The sequence below is a fragment of the Drosophila melanogaster genome, chromosome 3L, assembly GCF_000001215.4.
Source record: "Drosophila melanogaster chromosome 3L".
Classification (NCBI taxonomy): Eukaryota; Metazoa; Arthropoda; class Insecta; order Diptera; family Drosophilidae; genus Drosophila; species Drosophila melanogaster.
The window spans coordinates 20247328-20265585 of NT_037436.4; the positions used below are offsets into that span (position 1 = coordinate 20247328).

General features: G+C 39.7%; 1 protein-coding gene across 5 annotated transcripts, besides 2 other annotated features; it reads left to right on the forward strand.

Annotated features, from left to right (window-relative positions):
- Window positions 1–752: 752 nt before the first annotated feature.
- On the forward strand, window positions 753–18227 carry rdgC (retinal degeneration C). Of its 5 annotated transcripts, none has more exons than NM_176367.3 (13): window positions 753–998; window positions 8571–9311; window positions 13535–13662; window positions 13886–13967; window positions 14209–14333; window positions 14397–14564; window positions 14622–14825; window positions 14985–15134; window positions 15202–15267; window positions 15329–15514; window positions 15850–16257; window positions 16307–16406; window positions 16468–18227. In NM_176367.3, the coding sequence occupies exons 2-13, from the start codon at window positions 9044–9046 to the stop codon at window positions 16821–16823; spliced, it is 2241 nt and encodes a 746-aa protein (NP_788545.3). In that variant the 5' UTR covers window positions 753–998; window positions 8571–9043; the 3' UTR covers window positions 16824–18227. The 5 variants fall into 5 exon arrangements, with proteins under 5 accessions (NP_788545.3, NP_788544.2, NP_536738.3 ...); NM_176366.2 differs by having other exon boundaries at window positions 753–823; NM_080490.4 differs by lacking the exon at window positions 753–998 and adding an exon at window positions 1301–1733.
- Window positions 10058–11124: a mobile genetic element.
- Window positions 12217–12295: a mobile genetic element.
- Window positions 18228–18258: the final 31 nt, after the last annotated feature.

The following is an 18258-nucleotide window of genomic DNA, read 5'->3' on the forward strand; positions in this document are numbered from 1 at the left end:
AAAAAAAGGAATAATATCGAATGATGAAATACTTTTTCGTTTGTTCAACAATTAAAGATGTACATACGTATCTTGAAGAAGAAACCCCTTTAATCTAAAAAAAATCTGTCTTAATGGCTTTTTGTTGATTCCCCTATTTAGTATTACTTCTTCTTTCCCAAACAACCAGCATCAGCCGCACGTCTGGTTGAAGTTTTAACTGGAAGATGCATATCATAAATTCAAAATGCAAACACGAGGACGTTATCAAACTTGGCATCTTTGGATTAGCATCGCTGCTCTGCTCGCTCTCTGGGTTGCACAGAAAGAAAAATATTGATTGATTTCACAAATGGCTGTTATTCAAATACTAACCATTTACATTTGGTTTCATATTTATGTTGCCTTTTCCTTTAATACTAATTACGCAGATGAAACAATTGCGAAATTCGTTAACAATTTAAGGAATAGATATACCCGTGCTATTTCCAGTGTAGATGAAATGGATAGAAGAGAGCGAGAGAGCCGTGCGCAGCCTCCGCTGCAAAATGAACGGGAATGGCAATGAAACGGGGCAATCAGCTGATGCGGCCATCGCTCTTTGTTTTGCTTTCGGGCAGCATGGCGATGGCGGCGAATATGGCGAGAGTGGGAGCGAGTGAGAGGTCGGCGGCGACGCCGGCCGTGGCAGCAGCAGAGCCTTTGGCAGCGACGGAGGCAGCAGCGGAGGCCAAAAAGGATTTCCGAGCTTGTGGCCTGCGTTCAGTTTGTAACGGTATTCCACGCGCCACGGACGCTCGAATAACAAAACGTCGCGCTCCCGACGATCCGTACCCGTACACCAGTACGTATACGTAATGCTCTCCGCACAGAACGCGCTATTTCCGAACCAAAAGCAGCATATGCCTTTGCCATCCCTCCTCTCCCGTCTTTTGTGTTCTTCTGGTTATATCTGTCACCGCGAGAATTTTTGTGTGTGGCTTCATTTAATGCCTTTTGCCGCCTTCTAGATGACATATGTATGTATATGTACATTTGTATATGCATGCATGTACATATCTTATTGTCATCGCTGTTTATCTCTCTTTTGGACCGACCAATTTTCTGTGTTTGTTTACGCTCACGCCTTCATGTTATGGCCACTTGTGCCGCTGGCACGGAATGGTCGCATCCTTAGTGCCGACAGAACTTTCCAACCGAATGGCTTTTTTTATTCGCGCTCTTCCGTTTAGTGCGTCGTTTTGCTAAATTACTAACAAATTCCACGCATTAAATCGGATCAGCAAAAAAAAAGTAAAATCGACCGGCGCGGCGGATGGGAAACACTCGAAAATATACTCACATACAAATGTACATATATGCGAAAGAACATGCATTTCCATACGTTCTATACACACATGTATAAATAGTACTGCTATCAAATGTACACCGAAAAGAAAAGCTGTATTCTATGAATTCAAATAATGCAAAATAAGCTGAAGGGAGAGTTCGTGTTTCTACTTCTTATTTTAAGATATTTTAGCATATTCCATATATTCCAGTCAATTTTTTTAAATGATCCATTAGAACAATTTACAAAATAAAAACTGCTACAAACTGAAAATGTTTTTAGAAAAAAATGGTGTCACTTTTTCGGCCCAAGATATATTTCGTGGTTTTTTAACTTATGTTGCCAAAGAGAAGGTCTGGTTGAATGGAAAAAATAACACGGAATGAAATCGAAGGCGATGACAGCTAGCAGACAAAGAAATGAGGCAAGGAGCAAATTAATAATATATAAACGATTCCATTACAATCCAGAGGTGTTTGCCATATGAATTACTCATGATATTTTGTGTTTCACACGAGTAAGCGCAATATTTGTCTAGTCCACTTATCCATTTGCCTGTTCGTATGTTTATTACGTATACGACAAGTATTCTGCTAAGATACAAGTATGTATATTTCTTACCCATTTGGCGGTGTGAAAACTTTTTTCGAAATTGAGGACACACAAGTGCAGTGTTTTTAAAACAAACAAGGAAAAGCAATAACAAAAGACTAAGCAGAGCAGACTAGGGGAAAAATGTAAATTAAAAGCATTGGGCTACTCAAAGGTGATGAAATTTCAGAGAAATACTTTAAGTGACTTTAGTGAAACTATCATTTGTACAAATTTATTTAAGCAAACAACATAAAGCTTTTAATATATTTATCGAATTTCTATTCAAGCTTAGACAATTTCTTGATGTTTGTTTGAACTATTATTATTGAATTTTTCGTTACATTCAAGGCACATTCTCTATTTCAAGAATATTTCTAGAATCATTGGTTTACCTTATTGGCCCAATCAATAGTATGTAGATTTCTACGGCCAATTTGTATAGCAATTAAAAGAAGAAATTCTGACATTCCATACCCGTAAACCCAACTTAACTTGAACGCAATTTGTTATGATACAAGAATAACACCGAAACATGGAAGTGTTCATAAAAACAAATGCACGGACACGTTTGTATGTATGAATTGAATGGGGGATTGAATCCGAGTTGGAATTTATTAGGTCCCTTACCGTGTGCCCGCTTCCTTGTACCACATTCATAATTTGGGGCCACCTGCCCACTCGGATTTGGGCCAATTGGCGGATGGCGGGTGGCGTACGGCTGGAGGATTAGCAACCGCCCAACTCCTGGAGGTTGTAAAAGTGACTGAATGGGAATGAGTTTTATGTGCCTCACAGGCAACAAATCTCGATGACGTCTGGCATTTGATTTCGAGCCTTTTTTCCCTTCGCTCTTTGTTTCCTTGGGATTTAGTTGCTTTTATTCGTGATTTCGTTTATTTTTCCCACAGTTCGGTTGAGTTGCTTTTTATTTTTTCGCACGAATTCCCGGCGGTTTCTTTTTTGGTAGTCGCACGCCAGCAGCCCCAAAAATTCTCACCACTTCCGATTAAATTTTTTTTGTTATGGCTTTTCCGTTTCCGTATCCCCAGTTTTCCACGGTCACCGAAAAACTCGTAAAGAGCAGCTCCTCGGAGTTCTTGTTTCTGGTGTTTTCTTAGCACGAAATGCCAATTTAGAGTCATTTAAATTGGGTAGAAAGTTGCGGCAAGAAAAGTCTGCCCACAGTCCACAATGTTGGCTCGAATTAAGTCGGGTGTTCGAAAGTTTTGTTGCCAGTCGACGGAAATCGGACTAAAACCGAAAAGCAATTAACTTAAGGCTGATAACCAAGATGCTTTTGGTAATAACATACATAAGTACGGATAAATTGGAAAATAATTACAAGTTTTGGGAGATACATCTTCCTGAAATTTAAGCTTTAAAAGTATAAAAAAGTTATTTACTGCCATAATTTCTTATGTTTATTATTTATTACTTTAGATACGCACACTCTTACCACGCCTGTATTGTATTTTCAAATGAAATGGCAAATTTTTAAAGCTGTACCAAGATATATATATTAAGGTGTATTTAATTTAAAGTTTTGAAGTTTTAGGCTTGGGATTGAAGTAATAACAATCCAATTAGTTGCATCAAACCAAAAAGCAGAAGGGTATTAGAAGAATAGCGGATGGAACTTAAACCAATCCCGCACGATGAGTAACCGTCGCTAAATGCGTTTACCCAAACAAGATAAGAAATTTAAAACTCTTAACGAAAATCGATTAAATTAAGCAGTTTAGCTTCCATCCCCCGAGGAGCCGAGGTGCCGTCATTTTCACGCCTGATTTGTTAACCAAAACGATGGCATAAGGTCGGTATTCGGATACTTTTCCATGGCAATTAAGCCGCAGTGTTGGCTCACATCTTTTGCGCTACACTGGGAGAAAAGCTCTCTCCTCGCCATTCCTCCTCAAACACATTTGCACCTACTCGCACGGAAACCATAAACGTTTCCCACTTTTAGACTCGTTTTACAGCTCTTGAAATATATCCTTTTCATCGAATCCTTCTCTTAAATTTCATAGTCATCGTGAAGAAAGGAATATAAAAGCTTTATTTCAGAACCTCAATCAACGGATTGCCTCATAAGCGATGCAATCGAGCTCAAGCATATTTCAAATATACTCTTTCTTAAAGTGCCAACTCATCTTTTGCATATATGGTATATTCTTTTTCGAGTGTATTTGGTGTGAATAAATCATGTTTCTTACAGCTGGCTAGAAATTCTAGTCCATATGGCTGTAGGTGTCGGCGCCCAACGCTCAATCTGCGTTAATTCCCAATTTGGTTTATAAATAAAAGAACAAATCGGTCCTTAACGATGACGAGCATCGGCATCCGAGCTGACATCATTCCAAAGTCGTTAAAACTGCCGCCCTGTTAATGGCTACCCCAAAGGAGATTTCGGGTAGTAAAAGTGCAAAATTGAACGGAACACCTTTATGGGCAGCGCGTGAAGCGGCAATAGGTCCTTGCAGGTCCTTCGGATCCCTACCTATTACCATATATATACAACTAGTACCACGTGCCCTCTTACAAATTGACTGGGGCAACTTAATTAGTAGCGTAGGCAAACTAAATTACCTGTCGAAGAATTTGAGTGAATCAACTTCACGACTGACCTTGTGAGTGCCCGTAATTAGCTCAACAATTTGCAACGAAAAGAATGAAATCAAATTAGCAACACACTCTGCGAAATTGGCACTAATGCAAACTGTTTTTAATGCTTTTATCTCATGAAACAGAATGCAGTTTTGGGCATCATTTGCTGGCTACCAATTTAAAATGTCGAAACTGACAACGATGATTTCAAGGGAAGTGTTTTTAATAGAAAGAATAAATATTAAGTGCTATGCAATCACGAAACAATAAACGAGCATATGAATATTGACATATTTATTGTTCAACTTTATTGATAATTGAATAGATGCATAAACTCATCCAGAAAAATTGGGAACGACAAAAAACCGAGCTTACTCATTCTCGTGAAATGAAACTTTCTCAATTTCGAGACGAAAACGATCTCAATGCTGATATTGATATATGATATATGATATATGATATATGATATATGATATATGATTGCTCTCATTTGCAATATGAGAATGGTTTAATCTCGATCTAAGTATTTGAGCATGTTTCGATTTTGGCTAGATTCTGAAAGCGACATACTCAAACCAAGATCGTTATAAAGCGGTTTTTCTCTGAATGAGTACTTAAAATAATAAAGTACTCAGTTGAAATACGTTAAATTAAATTTCCCTTTGGGAAAACAAAGGCCAATCGAAATGGTTTATCTTTCGTCTCCAATGTGCTGGGTTTCAACACCCCCCTCCCCCCAAATTTTAGATATTAAACAAATGGCTGTTTGCCCGTACATTTATGCAGCCACCGGCTCTCACCGACTTGAAACATTATCTTCAGTAAATACTAACTTAATTGCTGCCGGACTCCCATTCCCGTAGGCGATGTTTGCGGAACTGAAATGAACCGAAATGCGGGCAAATTTACTGATTGTCACACAGGCTGACGTGCAATTTATCGTAATTGAGTCAGGGCAACAATCATTTTTTGATCGCTCCACACACACGCACACACACTCGCACACACTTGGGGAAAATGCTGGAAAGTGGGTGGGTGGTAAGAGTTGGGTGATGTCGAGAAAACCTCGATGACTTGGCAGGACCCATTACGGCCAGTGTCCGTTTCCTGCTCTTTGCCATGGGATTAATGGACAAATAACGCATTCACGTCTGTAAATGTGCCGGCGGATAATCCCATTATCTCGGAGTCTTGACCCCACACATCCGGACTTCGACTGGAACGAACGGAAGGCGGAAATTGGCCACTAGGCTGCGGTAATTGAAATAAATCGAGTTGGCCATTGGCCCTCAAAAGTAGGCTTCGAATCGATCAACTTGGCCTAAAAACCTTTCTCGTCACTGCCAACTGCATTAACTAGGTTATATCTGCGGGTTCTGGGTCCAAAATGGATGTTTTTGTTTAGGCTGAAAAGATGATAATTCTATTTCGAAGTTGTCCATCTTGGCACTATTAAAACAAATTCAACAAAAATTCAACAAATTCAACAAATTGGCATATGCTAGCTTACTTAAGTTTTTATACACAGTTTTTAAGATATTTAATATTCATAATAGGCTTTCTCTGAATTATATGAATTGTAATCAGTCTAAACTTAATCATTTGGCTTAAGTGGTAGTTTTTAAGGAAGAATATTATATTATTTTGTTTTATTATTAAATTGAGTTTATAAGTTCCAAGCTATAATCGTGTTCCAAAGTAAGAGCTTTGAATTCACGGAAAACACCAAATTGGCATAATTGTATACCTTCCCATAGATATGCATTTTCATAGCATAATGTTTGTCAAGTTTGTAACCGAATTTATACACAAATGAGGCTAATTGAAACGAGCAAAATTTTCTTACGATTTTTTAGCAAATCATGTCAAATTTATCCAGCCCACAACCAAAATGTATTTATTGTTTCTGGTCTGGTGCTCAAACTCACAGCCCATGCCAAAAAAGTGATTTATTGCGTTTTGGGTCCTTGCCACATTAAATTTATAAGTTATACAAAGTGACCGAAAATCCTTAAAGAATTTAAGCCATTTAAGCCGTAAGTCATTTTCACTTTAGCCAAATTACGTTTCGATAAAAGCCAGAGGACCGCCTTTCCCGCGACATTTACATTTTCATCATCATTTTTTCCTAACGAAATTTTCGCGCGGAAAGTGCCATTGGGACAAAGTGCAAAAAGCACAGCCACAGTATTGGTTTTTCTTTTGTATTTCATTCGAAAAGCATTTCACCTGGCGAAAGGTGAGGAGCCAATTTCCCTGTCGCTTGCTGGCAGTTAAGTGTTCTCAATCTTCGAGTACAGAAGGTTGTAATTGAAATTTGCATGGGCATTACAGTTCAAAGTCGAGCGAACTTGGCAACATTTCCATCTTTAATGGCACACAGAAATAAATAAAGTTTATGCTGTACTACAAAACGAAGAGGGGCAATAATCCACTAAAGGAAGACTGTAATTCCATCTTAAACAAAATTATTCAAACGCATTCAAATATCGCATAAATAATTGAGTTAATTGATTTAAAAGTTAAGATATACTGTGGGAGTCTATGATAACTGCTATAGTAAAATCACTAAAGTAATTATTACTATTATAGGTTTTTAGATATCCAATCGTTAAAGGAAAGTAAGTTCTTATCAGATATTGCATTACGATAATAGCATTTAATGACCCGAAACGTAATTCTTTCATGGCCCGCAAAATATTGTGGCATCTGCGAGGACTCACCGTTAAAAATATGGGATAATGCGGGAAAAGTGGCAAATGAAAAGTAACCCTTCTGGCAAATAAATTCCCGACCACAGCATTTGGCACAATGTTTCCAGCGATTAATCAATACCGCCTTTCACGGTGCCTTTATATTTAGGACTCCACGGCGAACGGATGGGTTCCTTGATGGTCCTTGAGCGGCTGCGGGTTAGCATTTTAATTTCACACCCGCTGGATCTCTGGTGCTGGTGTGTTGGGGCTGGCCGTGTGGCTTTATGGCTCAATTGGTGAAAATTGGTTTGTTTGTCCGCAGCCACTCAAGAGAGCTCTGGCTTCATAGGAGCTGTCAGGCACAAAGGACAAAGGACCTCCGGCCACAACCCTTCTCGCAGCTAAACCACACCCCACTATATAGTGGTCGCGTATCGGTTGAACGGTTCCACCACAGCCACCCCACTGCCCCGCAAAAGGACACATGAATGCTGGACAAGGGTGGCGATTTGTCCTGGCCAGAGAAGCCATCCATCCTTCCATCCTTCCATCCTTCGCCTCCAGCAGTCCATTGATTCGGGCCCGTCTACATATGTTTTCGTGGCTTTTACTACAGTAATCACCTATGCATGCAATTTACATCTCCGCCTCGCCCAGGGAAACTTAATTTCCATATTGTTATGCCATTTTGGAATATCCATTTGGGTTGTACTATGAAATGATAAGGCATATATTTCCTTGAAAAACTTAGGACATTCAAATTGTGTTCTTTAGCATTTGTCCGGCTTTTGTATTATTACTTTACAAAACACTTTACTTTGCATACAGAAAGCACGGAATGGCTTGTAAGCCCTAAGTTCCTAATTGTCCTCTGTCATTAACCGAGAATGGCATGCGAAGATTGCAGCCTAGATACGTGTCCACCGCAATTACAACATATAATGGCAAAAACAATAAAAACAAGCAAATAAAAAAAAACAATAATAATAATTGGGTTGGCAAACTTAGAGAAAAATCTCGATTTGAAAATTTGGATCTAAAAAACTAGTCGAATCATGCTCAAAATACTCAGATCGAGATTGAACCATTCTCAGATTGCAAATGACATCCTGGCATGCGGATTCCAACTGAAAATATCAATATTGAGATCGTTTTCGTCTCGAAATCAAGAAGGTTTCTTCTTATGAGAATGATTAATGGCACTGAGTACGCTGAGCACTACCCATCTTGGTTTTTTTCGTTCTCAATTTTTCTGGGTGTTGCTTAAGAAAGCCATAGTGCTTATAGTGTATACACTTGTCATTCTTATTAAAAGCCAAATGGCGACAATATTTAAATCACCATTTTTCTTCACAATTTATTTGCAGCCAAGAGAGATAGATAGCGATTCAAGACGCGGATTTGCACAATTGAAATATGAGGAGCGCAATCAGCAGCAGCGAAATGAATAAATTACGCGAAAATAAAATCAATTTGCATTAGGGCAACTGGAGACGAGTGACTAGTGACTAGCCGTCAGACAACTTGGACCCCCGAAGACCTCTCGAGAACCCGAGACCCTCCAAATACCATCTCTCATTCACCAGCTGACAGCCATCTGAAGGACGAACAAGGCGCTGGCCCATGAGCTGCCGGGCGGGCAAATTATATTACCTTGTCAGGCGAGTGACATAAGGCGGACCTCTTGGCCCCACACCCACACCCACACTCACATCCACATCCACGCCCGCGCCCACTCAGCCCATGTGTGGATCCCAGTGAGGTGGCAAGTGGGCATAGGAGGAGCTGGAGGAGGTAGCGGAGGTACTGGGCTCACGTCTTGGGTTACCAAATTGCCGCAATGCTACGCAGCTGCGTGTGCCTGCGCACCGATGACGACGGGAAGCGGCGCAGCTCCTCCGTGGAAGACGCCTCCTCGTGCCGCTCGTCGGAAATAGAGCGCGTGGGCGCCAGCATGCAGACACTGGGCCCAAATGGACAGCCGCAGTCATCCGCCGCGCAGACGAGCACCAGGGCCTCCAGTCTGCTGCAGCTCTTCCAGCGGCGAGGTTGGTGCAAGCACTTCCGCAAGCCGCTCCGGGGCATGAGCGCCTCCCGAGCCGAAAAGAGTGAGTACCATCTAATCTCGGCCAGACGAATGGGTGATCCTGGCTAGAAGAAATGGGATAGTAGGGGCTTAAAGATCGTTGAATACGGAAAAACTATCGGTCATTCCAACTAGAGATTCTTGTACCTTATAGTCTCAGGAGAAATCAGTTTGGTTAAACTTTCTTCAGTAATTAAATTATTTATTCGCACAGATTTATGCAAATTATATTCAAGCTAACACTAATTTCGGATTTTCGTTGTAAGTCTTGCTCGGAAAGAAGAAGCGTAGAATATATTTGCGGATCTAACTTGACACCGAAATCGCTGTTTCTCTCAGTGTACCTACAATCTTCATTGACTAGTTTCAGTTAATGAGGATTTGTGCATGCAAGTCAATGAAACATTCGATTGCTACCAGCCTAATCCAGTTACTTCTCATAGTGAAAACTGACCTTGCGTTCAACCACCCTCACATAAATGAAATCTCGATTAACATGTATACAGATTGTCACTATCGCATATAAAATATGAACTAGAATTTGTGAAATTTTTTTTTTTAAGTCTTCAAGGCATCAAAATGTTTCTCCAATGCTAAGGATTGCCTAAGTGTAATTTGTAATGAAAAGCACACTTAACGAAATACAAAATAAAATGCCATTAGTGTCCAAAAGTTGTCACTTTCGAGTTGAAATCAACATCAGTTCCGTTGAGTTTTTCTTTATTAATATTGTAATTAAAGCAGGGGCATAAGAACGCGAATCTTAAAAGTATAATTCGCTTAGCTGCATCGATAGTTAGCTGCATCGGCAAGATATCTGCATTATTTTTCCATTTTTTTGTGTGAATAGAAAATTTGTACGAAAATTCATACGTTTGCTGCATCGCAGATAACAGCCTTTTTAACTTAAGTGCATCATATCAGCTGTTTTTTTTGCCAATTTCAATGAATATCATCAAAGTTAGCTGCGCCATCTATGAATCATTTTTGCATATCTAAAAGATGGCAAGAATGCCAACTCGTTTCAGTATCTGCGCATGTCCGTTTTTGTTTTTGCTTTGATCGTGATTTTTGTGTTTTTGTTTCTTATGGCACAAAGTTATTAAAATGGGTAAAACAAAGCGTGTCGTTGGACTAACACTAAAGGAAAAGCTTCAAATAATCGAGTTAGTGACCAACAAAGTGGACAAAAAGGAAATTTGTGCCAAGTTCAAATGCGACAGATCCACAGTCAACCGCATTTTACAAAAAACAAATGAAATTCATGAAGCTGTGGCCGCGTCAGGTTTAAAAAGAAAGCGTCAAAGAAAAGGAGCGCACGACTTAGACAAACAATGCGTAGAAGTTGACATTGTATCGAATATTAATTGGAATGAATATGCCAATGTTGATGCAGATGAGGCTTGCCATGGTCAATTAGATGATGATGAAATCGTGCGCTCTTTAGTTCAAGATGCAAAAACCAGCGATAACGAAGAAAGCCATAGTGATGAAGATGTGGACGATACTGAGCGTCCTACTTTTAAGGATGGGTTTTGGAAGACAAGCTGTTTAATTTACATATAAACTCAGCTGTATTGCAAAAAAAAATTACTGACTATTTTTAAGTTAGTTTTAAAAAGTGTTTTAATCAATTCACCATCACTTAAATTTATATGTCGATCTTACTTATCATTAAGAATGAAATTATCAGTTCCTTTTATGTTTAACATTGTTATAAAGAAATAAATTCTTTATTTTTCCTTAAAAAAAAAAAATTAAGTTAGCTGCATTTTTAAGTTACCTGCATCGAGGCATTGTGCAAAGTACTCGAGGCAGCTAAGCGAATTATACTGTAGTTGCCAATCTTTTTGCAACTCAACACATGTGGTGTGGACACAATTTCAATTACCATGTGGCCGAAATACATAATAAGTGGCTTAAGCGCAAATTTATTACCATGTTTACAACGTGAGAAGTGGCCGACTGCAGTCGACTATCGTACTGTGTTAAGACTTTCGGGGACCTTGCACTGCAGTTGCATTTGGCATTTGCCGACCTTTCGAAACACTTAGCTGCTTTCAAATGGCTACAACTACAGCGAATTTGGTTCCAGCGCTTGCGCTAACTTTTATTTATTGTTCCAATTTGCTATACAAACGGCTCAGGTGGGGATCTAAACAGTCTGAAACACGACACAGCCAAGGAAATAACAAACAAAGGAAACCTCATACAGATACCTTGGCCGGACGGACAGCTGGCTGGCTATTAGTGAAAACACGGCCATAAGCCTACGTATTCTACTCTACACGTACGTATGTATGTATATGTATGTATGTATTATAAACACATGGCGGTCTCAGCCAGTCACGCAGCCAGAAATTAACCCGCAAACACGCGGACTTGGACGCAAATTGGAAACGGGAAAGGTCGCCACCACCCCAGACCACTGCCTCCTTTGGGTAATTGGGCAAGCACAGTGGAAAGAAAGTAAGGAGAAAGTTCGCGGGAAAATCAGAATACATCTTTTTTAACAAACTCAAAATTTGAAGGCATACCTTAACTGTTGTGTTTCTTAAGCAATGTTAACGTCTCAAGTATTATCGTTATAAATAGTGTATCTGTATTTGTAATCCATAGCATAATATATCTATTTATTTCTTAAGAGATATGTGTATGTTTTTATAAAAGGGAATACTAGATTCGTTAAAAAATATGTAACAGGTATAACAAGAAAGTACATATGTATATTCTGTCCTTCCGTACGAATTTCGAAATCTCAGTAACTTAAAGGCTAGAAAGTTGAGACTAGACATGCAGGTTCCAAGCACATAGACGCAATGATATTGCCACGCCCACTCCATACATGTTCACATATGTACATGTTTTCATTTTATTAATTTTAATGCCAATTTCTTTCGATATGCCAAAATGAATGCTAAACATTTCAATGTTTGCATTTCCGCTCGCTGAGTAACGGGTATCTGATAGTCGAGGAACTCGACTATAGCTTTCTTCCTTGTTTTGCTTCCCTTTAATTTTAGTTACAAGGACAAGCTTTCCAATTGTTAAGCTCGTAAAAAGTGCACACCAAAACTGCATTTTGGCCCACAGTGTGGCTGGTAAAAGCTGAAGAAGAAAGTTTAGGCCAAAGAAGACGGCTTGCAGGTCGTGGCCACTGCGCTCGAAATGAGCGGTTCTGGATTCCAGTTCCAGTCGGTCGTCTATTAGTTTCGCGAGTGAACGGACAAGTAAAATGTCAGCCAAAGCAGCTCGTGGTCGAAAGTCCTTTCTTTCTGGGGTAGTGGCAAATATACATATAGGGAACATTCGTGGTTAAAAGTTAAAAATTCTACGCAACAGTCTACTAATTACTCATAATTAAAGGCTTATCAAATGGAAAATCAATAACCGCTTAATAACAAAATAAATTATCTTACATTCAATTAAATGTGTTGCACGTGAAAACTAATTATTTGCAAATTAAATGTAATATGGCCAAAAGTAATTTGGCTTAATGGGCTTAAAAGTGATTCTAGAATGCTGTACTTATATTTAATGTTTTTCTAGACTTTGATGTTTATAATTATTAAACTCGTCCTTTCGGTTAGCAGTTTCAGCGGATTTCGAAGCGTTAATTTGAGGCCCCTTCTCATGGGTTGCATAAATTTAAAAAAGCATAAAGGGCCACCTACGCCACCAGATCTAGAGACAAGTGTGTAAAGACTTTAAAGCGGCTGCAAAATATAATTATAGCTGCGTAAATGTTAACCAGTTGTTAGCCCAAAAAAATCCCACTCAACCCCTCTCTATCCCCTTGCCACAGTCTTTGACGTTTTCAGCATTGTGTTAATAGCAGACGAATAAATTTGCATCAAAATGGATGAGAACGGCAAGTACTTTGTGGGAGTAATCATTTCGCATTCCCAAGTCCCCCGACCTCGAGCTCCAGTCCGATTAAAGTTCCCCCGATTAAAATATGTATTTCGCTAAGTGTACTGTGTACTGCGTTGTGTGTGTGTGCTGCGAGTAATAAGCGACCGACGCGAAAATGCCAAAGGGAATAACTTGGCAGCCAAAAAAAAAAACATATTAATCCACTAGCTTTATTGGCCATGAAAAGAGTACTTCGCCATGTTGCATATAACTCAGAGCTACTCGATGTTTTTTGGAAACACACAACAACCCCCCCCCCCCCCCCCCTGAGAAGGCTTATTGCTCCTCAAGTTGAGTCTTAAAGTTTGCCAAAACATTTTCCATTTGCAGCTATCCGAGCGGCAATCTTCATCCAGAAATGGTATCGCAGGCATCAGGCCCGTCGCGAAATGCAGAGGCGTTGCAACTGGCAGATCTTCCAGAACCTGGAGTACGCCAGCGAACAGGACCAGGCTGAGGTGAGTCCAGGATGCACATATAGTTAGTGATGGGAGGAGGCTTAAGACAGCCGTCGAAGAAAAGCCAAAGATGAACCCTCGACGACGACGACGCCAGTCGAGTGCATTTGTAGAGTTTCAAAAGTCGATAGCAATCAACTCAGCCGTGAAACTTTGTCGCAAGTGCATTGTTGACCCACTCATAGCTAATTTATTTCTATTCCCTCTGTTTGCTTGCCCCCAGCTATACAAATTCTTCAATGACCTCATCAAGCACATGCCCCAGGCGGCGGGCAGGAAGAATCAGTACCAAGGATCCGCCCATGGTGAGTCTCGCTAATCCCTCCAATAATCGCTACGGAATACTGTCAGGGTGCTAAAGTACTTGGAAACCTCTATTTGTCAAGCAATGTTGGGCATGCTATTTAAAAAGGAATTTATTAATGTTTCAAACATCGCAAAATGGATATCTCAAAATTTGTGTTATTATTTTTGAGCATAATTTAAAGATAATTTACTATATATTGAAAAATATTCCATTTAATTATCACATATTTTAATGAAAAGTTTCCGTCTTGGATGATAAGGACGATCTCGTCGAAGAGTTTGGGGACATTGTGAATGCCAAAATTGAGTTGCCAATACGAAAAAATCATATCGATCTATTGATTGACGTCTTCCGCAAGAAACGGGTAAGATATATGAAAATAACCAAGCTATTTTCAATATTCAGCTGAACATAAATTACTTTTTAGGGCAACCGATTGCATCCCAAGTATGTGGCCCTGATTCTACGCGAAGCTGCCAAATCGCTAAAGCAGCTGCCCAATATTTCTCCGGTGTCCACGGCGGTTTCCCAACAAGTTACGGTTTGCGGGGATCTACATGGAAAATTGGACGATCTTCTTGTGGTGCTGCATAAGGTGGTGATACCTCCTTGAAGTGGTAATTAAATATTTATAATAGATCCCGATTTGCAGAACGGTCTTCCCTCATCTTCCAATCCCTACGTGTTCAATGGAGACTTCGTGGACAGGGGCAAGCGTGGCTTGGAGGTCCTGCTCCTGCTGCTCTCCCTTTACTTGGCTTTTCCCAACGCAGTTTTCCTCAACCGCGGAAACCACGAGGATAGTGTTATGAATGCGCGATATGGATTTATCCGGGAGGTGGAAAGCAAGTATCCCGTAAGTAGCACACAAAGTGTTTTCAGTTGTAAAAGATAATGTTACATACTCTTGAGCACCTTTTAAAATGTTTGCAAATATATAATGGTTAGAACTTATTGGTAATCTACGAAGCGGAAACTGTTCATGATCTTAATTAATATACCATTATTTCCGCAGCGGAATCACAAGCGAATCCTGGCCTTCATCGACGAGGTCTACCGATGGCTTCCCCTGGGCTCCGTTCTCAATAGTAGAGTCCTAATCGTGCATGGAGGCTTCTCGGACAGCACAAGCCTGGATCTAATAAAGAGTATCGATAGGGGAAAGGTAAATTTACTCTACAAATGGCATGAAGGAATTGATTTTTAGTTTTCAATCTCTTTAAAACTCACAGTACGTGTCCATTTTGCGACCGCCACTTACGGATGGCGAACCACTGGACAAAACCGAGTGGCAGCAGGTATTTTGCGGAATAAGATAGTTTATTGAAACGTACATACATCTAGCACGTGCCATTGCAGATCTTCGACATAATGTGGAGTGACCCGCAGGCCACCATGGGATGTGTTCCGAACACTTTGCGAGGAGCTGGCGTGTGGTTTGGACCGGATGTGACTGACAACTTTCTGCAAAGACATCGACTCAGCTACGTCATTCGATCGCACGAATGCAAGCCCAATGGCCATGAGTTTATGCATGACAACAAGGTGGGTTCATGCGAATCAATTATTTTGTTTATTTGAAAGGACTATTTTGAATGCCCCCCACCATATCCACAATTTCCCCCAACTCCCACCCAACCACTTCCTTTGACTTGTCAGTCATGCAATTGCAATTAACGTGCATAGTCAATTAGTCGATAATGGAAACATTGCGGTTGAATAATAATAATTAAACGCGGCCATAAGTGTATTGATTTTGTTGTTAGTTTAGACGTGCAACATCTGTCGGTTGAATGAGTTGTGCGGTATTTTAATTTCCCTTTATGGGCTTAACTGTCACGTTCTCATTCTTGAATTCTCTTGAACCCCTTCCTCCACAGATAATTACAATATTTTCGGCCTCGAACTACTATGCCATTGGATCCAACAAGGGCGCCTACATCCGGCTTAACAACCAGCTGATGCCCCATTTCGTTCAGTACATATCGGCGGCATCGCAGACCAAGCGATTATCCTTCAAACAGCGAATGGGCATCGTGGAGAGTTCGGCACTCAAGGAGTTGGCGGTGCGTATGCGCGACCATCGGGACGAGTTGGAGGACGAGTTCCGGAAGTATGATCCCAAGGATAGCGGCTATATATCCATATCGCACTGGTGCAAGGTAATGGAGAACGTGACCAAGTTGGGGCTGCCCTGGAGACTCCTACGCGATAAACTGGCACCAGGCACGGATAGTCAAAAGGTTAACTATAATAGGACGTTGGATCTGCTGGACACGGATGTTATTGTAAGTGCAGCCACACAATGATTTTTTATTTATTCTATTCACTTTTTAGCTCGAAGCTGAGGCTGATGGCATGTCAGTAATGGATGCTTTGTATGCCAACAAAGCCAGCCTAGTTGCCATTTTTAATATAATTGATGCCGATAATTCAGGTAAGCAAGAAGACGACTTCACGATTCCGAATCTCATAAATTATATATGTGTAATTTCCAGGCGAAATTACCCTAGATGAGTTCGAAACTGCGATTGACTTGCTGGTGGCCCATATGCCGGGTGCCTATTCCAAGGCGGAAATGCTGGAGAAGTGCAGAATGATGGACCTCAACGGAGATGGCAAAGTGGACTTGAACGAATTCCTGGAAGCGTTCAGGCTGAGTGATCTGCATAGAAAGGAGCAGCAGGACGAAAACATCAGGAGGCGTTCGACTGGCAGACCTTCCGTGGCTAAAACAGCCACAGATCCTGTCACCCTCCTGGCCGACAAGATCTCAAAGAACACGCTGGTTGTGGAACACGACATCGATCCCACGGACTGTGAGTCCAAAGTAATCGATCCTAAGAAGTCCTAAGGTCAAATACCAGAAGATGATCAACAAAGTAGCATTATTGTTTTTTTGGGCAAAGTTCTCAGCTCGAATTTAATTTAATGTACATGAAGCATTTAAGGCTCATTTGCTTTTAAGTCATAATTTTATACATACCATATGTAGTGAAAGCGAGTGTTAACATTTATATAAAGTCAAGTCAAAACTACCAAAGATGAAATCGAATTAGAGGCAAAAATTATGAATATTAAGATCTCTGCGAAAGCAAAATCAATACTTAAAAAATCTACTGGCCATTCCCCTACGCTTTTGATTTAAATAATTTGTATTAATAGAAAATATCTATAAGCTATGTTGAGACTTTAATAACAATGGAGTTAAAAGTGTCATAAGCTGCAGAAGATTTAAGGATTAAGCCATAAACGTTACGTCAAATTTATACTTTCGAAAATCCAGCGCTTTAAATAAATGTATAGGCCAATAAGCATAAACGTTACTTGTTTATCTAACCATAAAAAGTTTAAGCCCAAGGGATCAACAATACATTTTATATATTATTACGCCTAGTTCTAAAATTTTATAAAAATGACATGTTAACAACCAAACAAAAACTTTAAATTAAAAGACACTATTCTTCTCTTATCAGAAACGAAGTCTTATCTTTGAATCTATAATGAAATGTTAAGTAAATTTTATTATGCGACCTAAATGCTTAGAATTGATATTTATACCATATATATAAAAAGACGTTGAAAAAATATAGATTTTAATAAAGCTTTGATCCACCTTGCGTATTATAAAGTCCAATTTGCAGGAAAAGTTAAGCGAAGTGTTAAAGTGTTATAAAGCATCAATTGTACCTCACATGGACCATGCTTTTTGCACAAGTATTAAAAAGCAAATTTAAAAAGCTTGCAAAACCCATATCATAATTTTCATCCGTTAAGCCCATTGCGTTTGATGTTACATATATACAAGTAACATAACATACAAGTAAAACTATATCTAATTGTTAACCATGAAGAGAGAATGCAACGCAAAAGGACATTTTGTATTACAGCCAGTTTACTTCCGTTAATTAACAAAATATACTTTAGGCTAAGTGTTTTTTGGGAGTGGAAGAAGGGTGGTGCGAGTTTAGAAGTTAACCCTTACCTATAACATATAATCAATATAACCACTAAATCGTAATCGAGTACCTTTACAAAATTAATACTAAAACGCTTCTCAAAGGCACTACAGGACCAAGAAACTTAGCCCATTGTTGGCATTCAAGTTAAACTAAAATACGCTAGTCATCAATTAACATTATACTTATGTACTAAATCTACGATAAGAAGCACCTGTACCCTATTTGTATTTTGAGCCACATTTCATCGATAGACGGACTATTTTCCTGGAACTTTATTAATAAATATGTTAAATAACAAACGAAACGAATTATTTCTGGGCCTTGGCA

What these genes read in the sequence shown, in the direction of transcription:
- rdgC (NM_176367.3), top strand. Translation starts at nt 9,044, where the DNA reads ATGCTACGCAGCTGCGTGTGCCTGCGCACCGATGACGACGGGAAGCGG. An exon ending in TTCTTGTGGTGCTGCATAAG is followed by an intron (nt 14,565 to 14,621) that starts GTGGTGATACCT and finishes CCCGATTTGCAG; the next exon opens with AACGGTCTTCCCTCATCTTC. An exon ending in TGCTGGACACGGATGTTATT is followed by an intron (nt 16,258 to 16,306) that starts GTAAGTGCAGCC and finishes TTCACTTTTTAG; the next exon opens with CTCGAAGCTGAGGCTGATGG.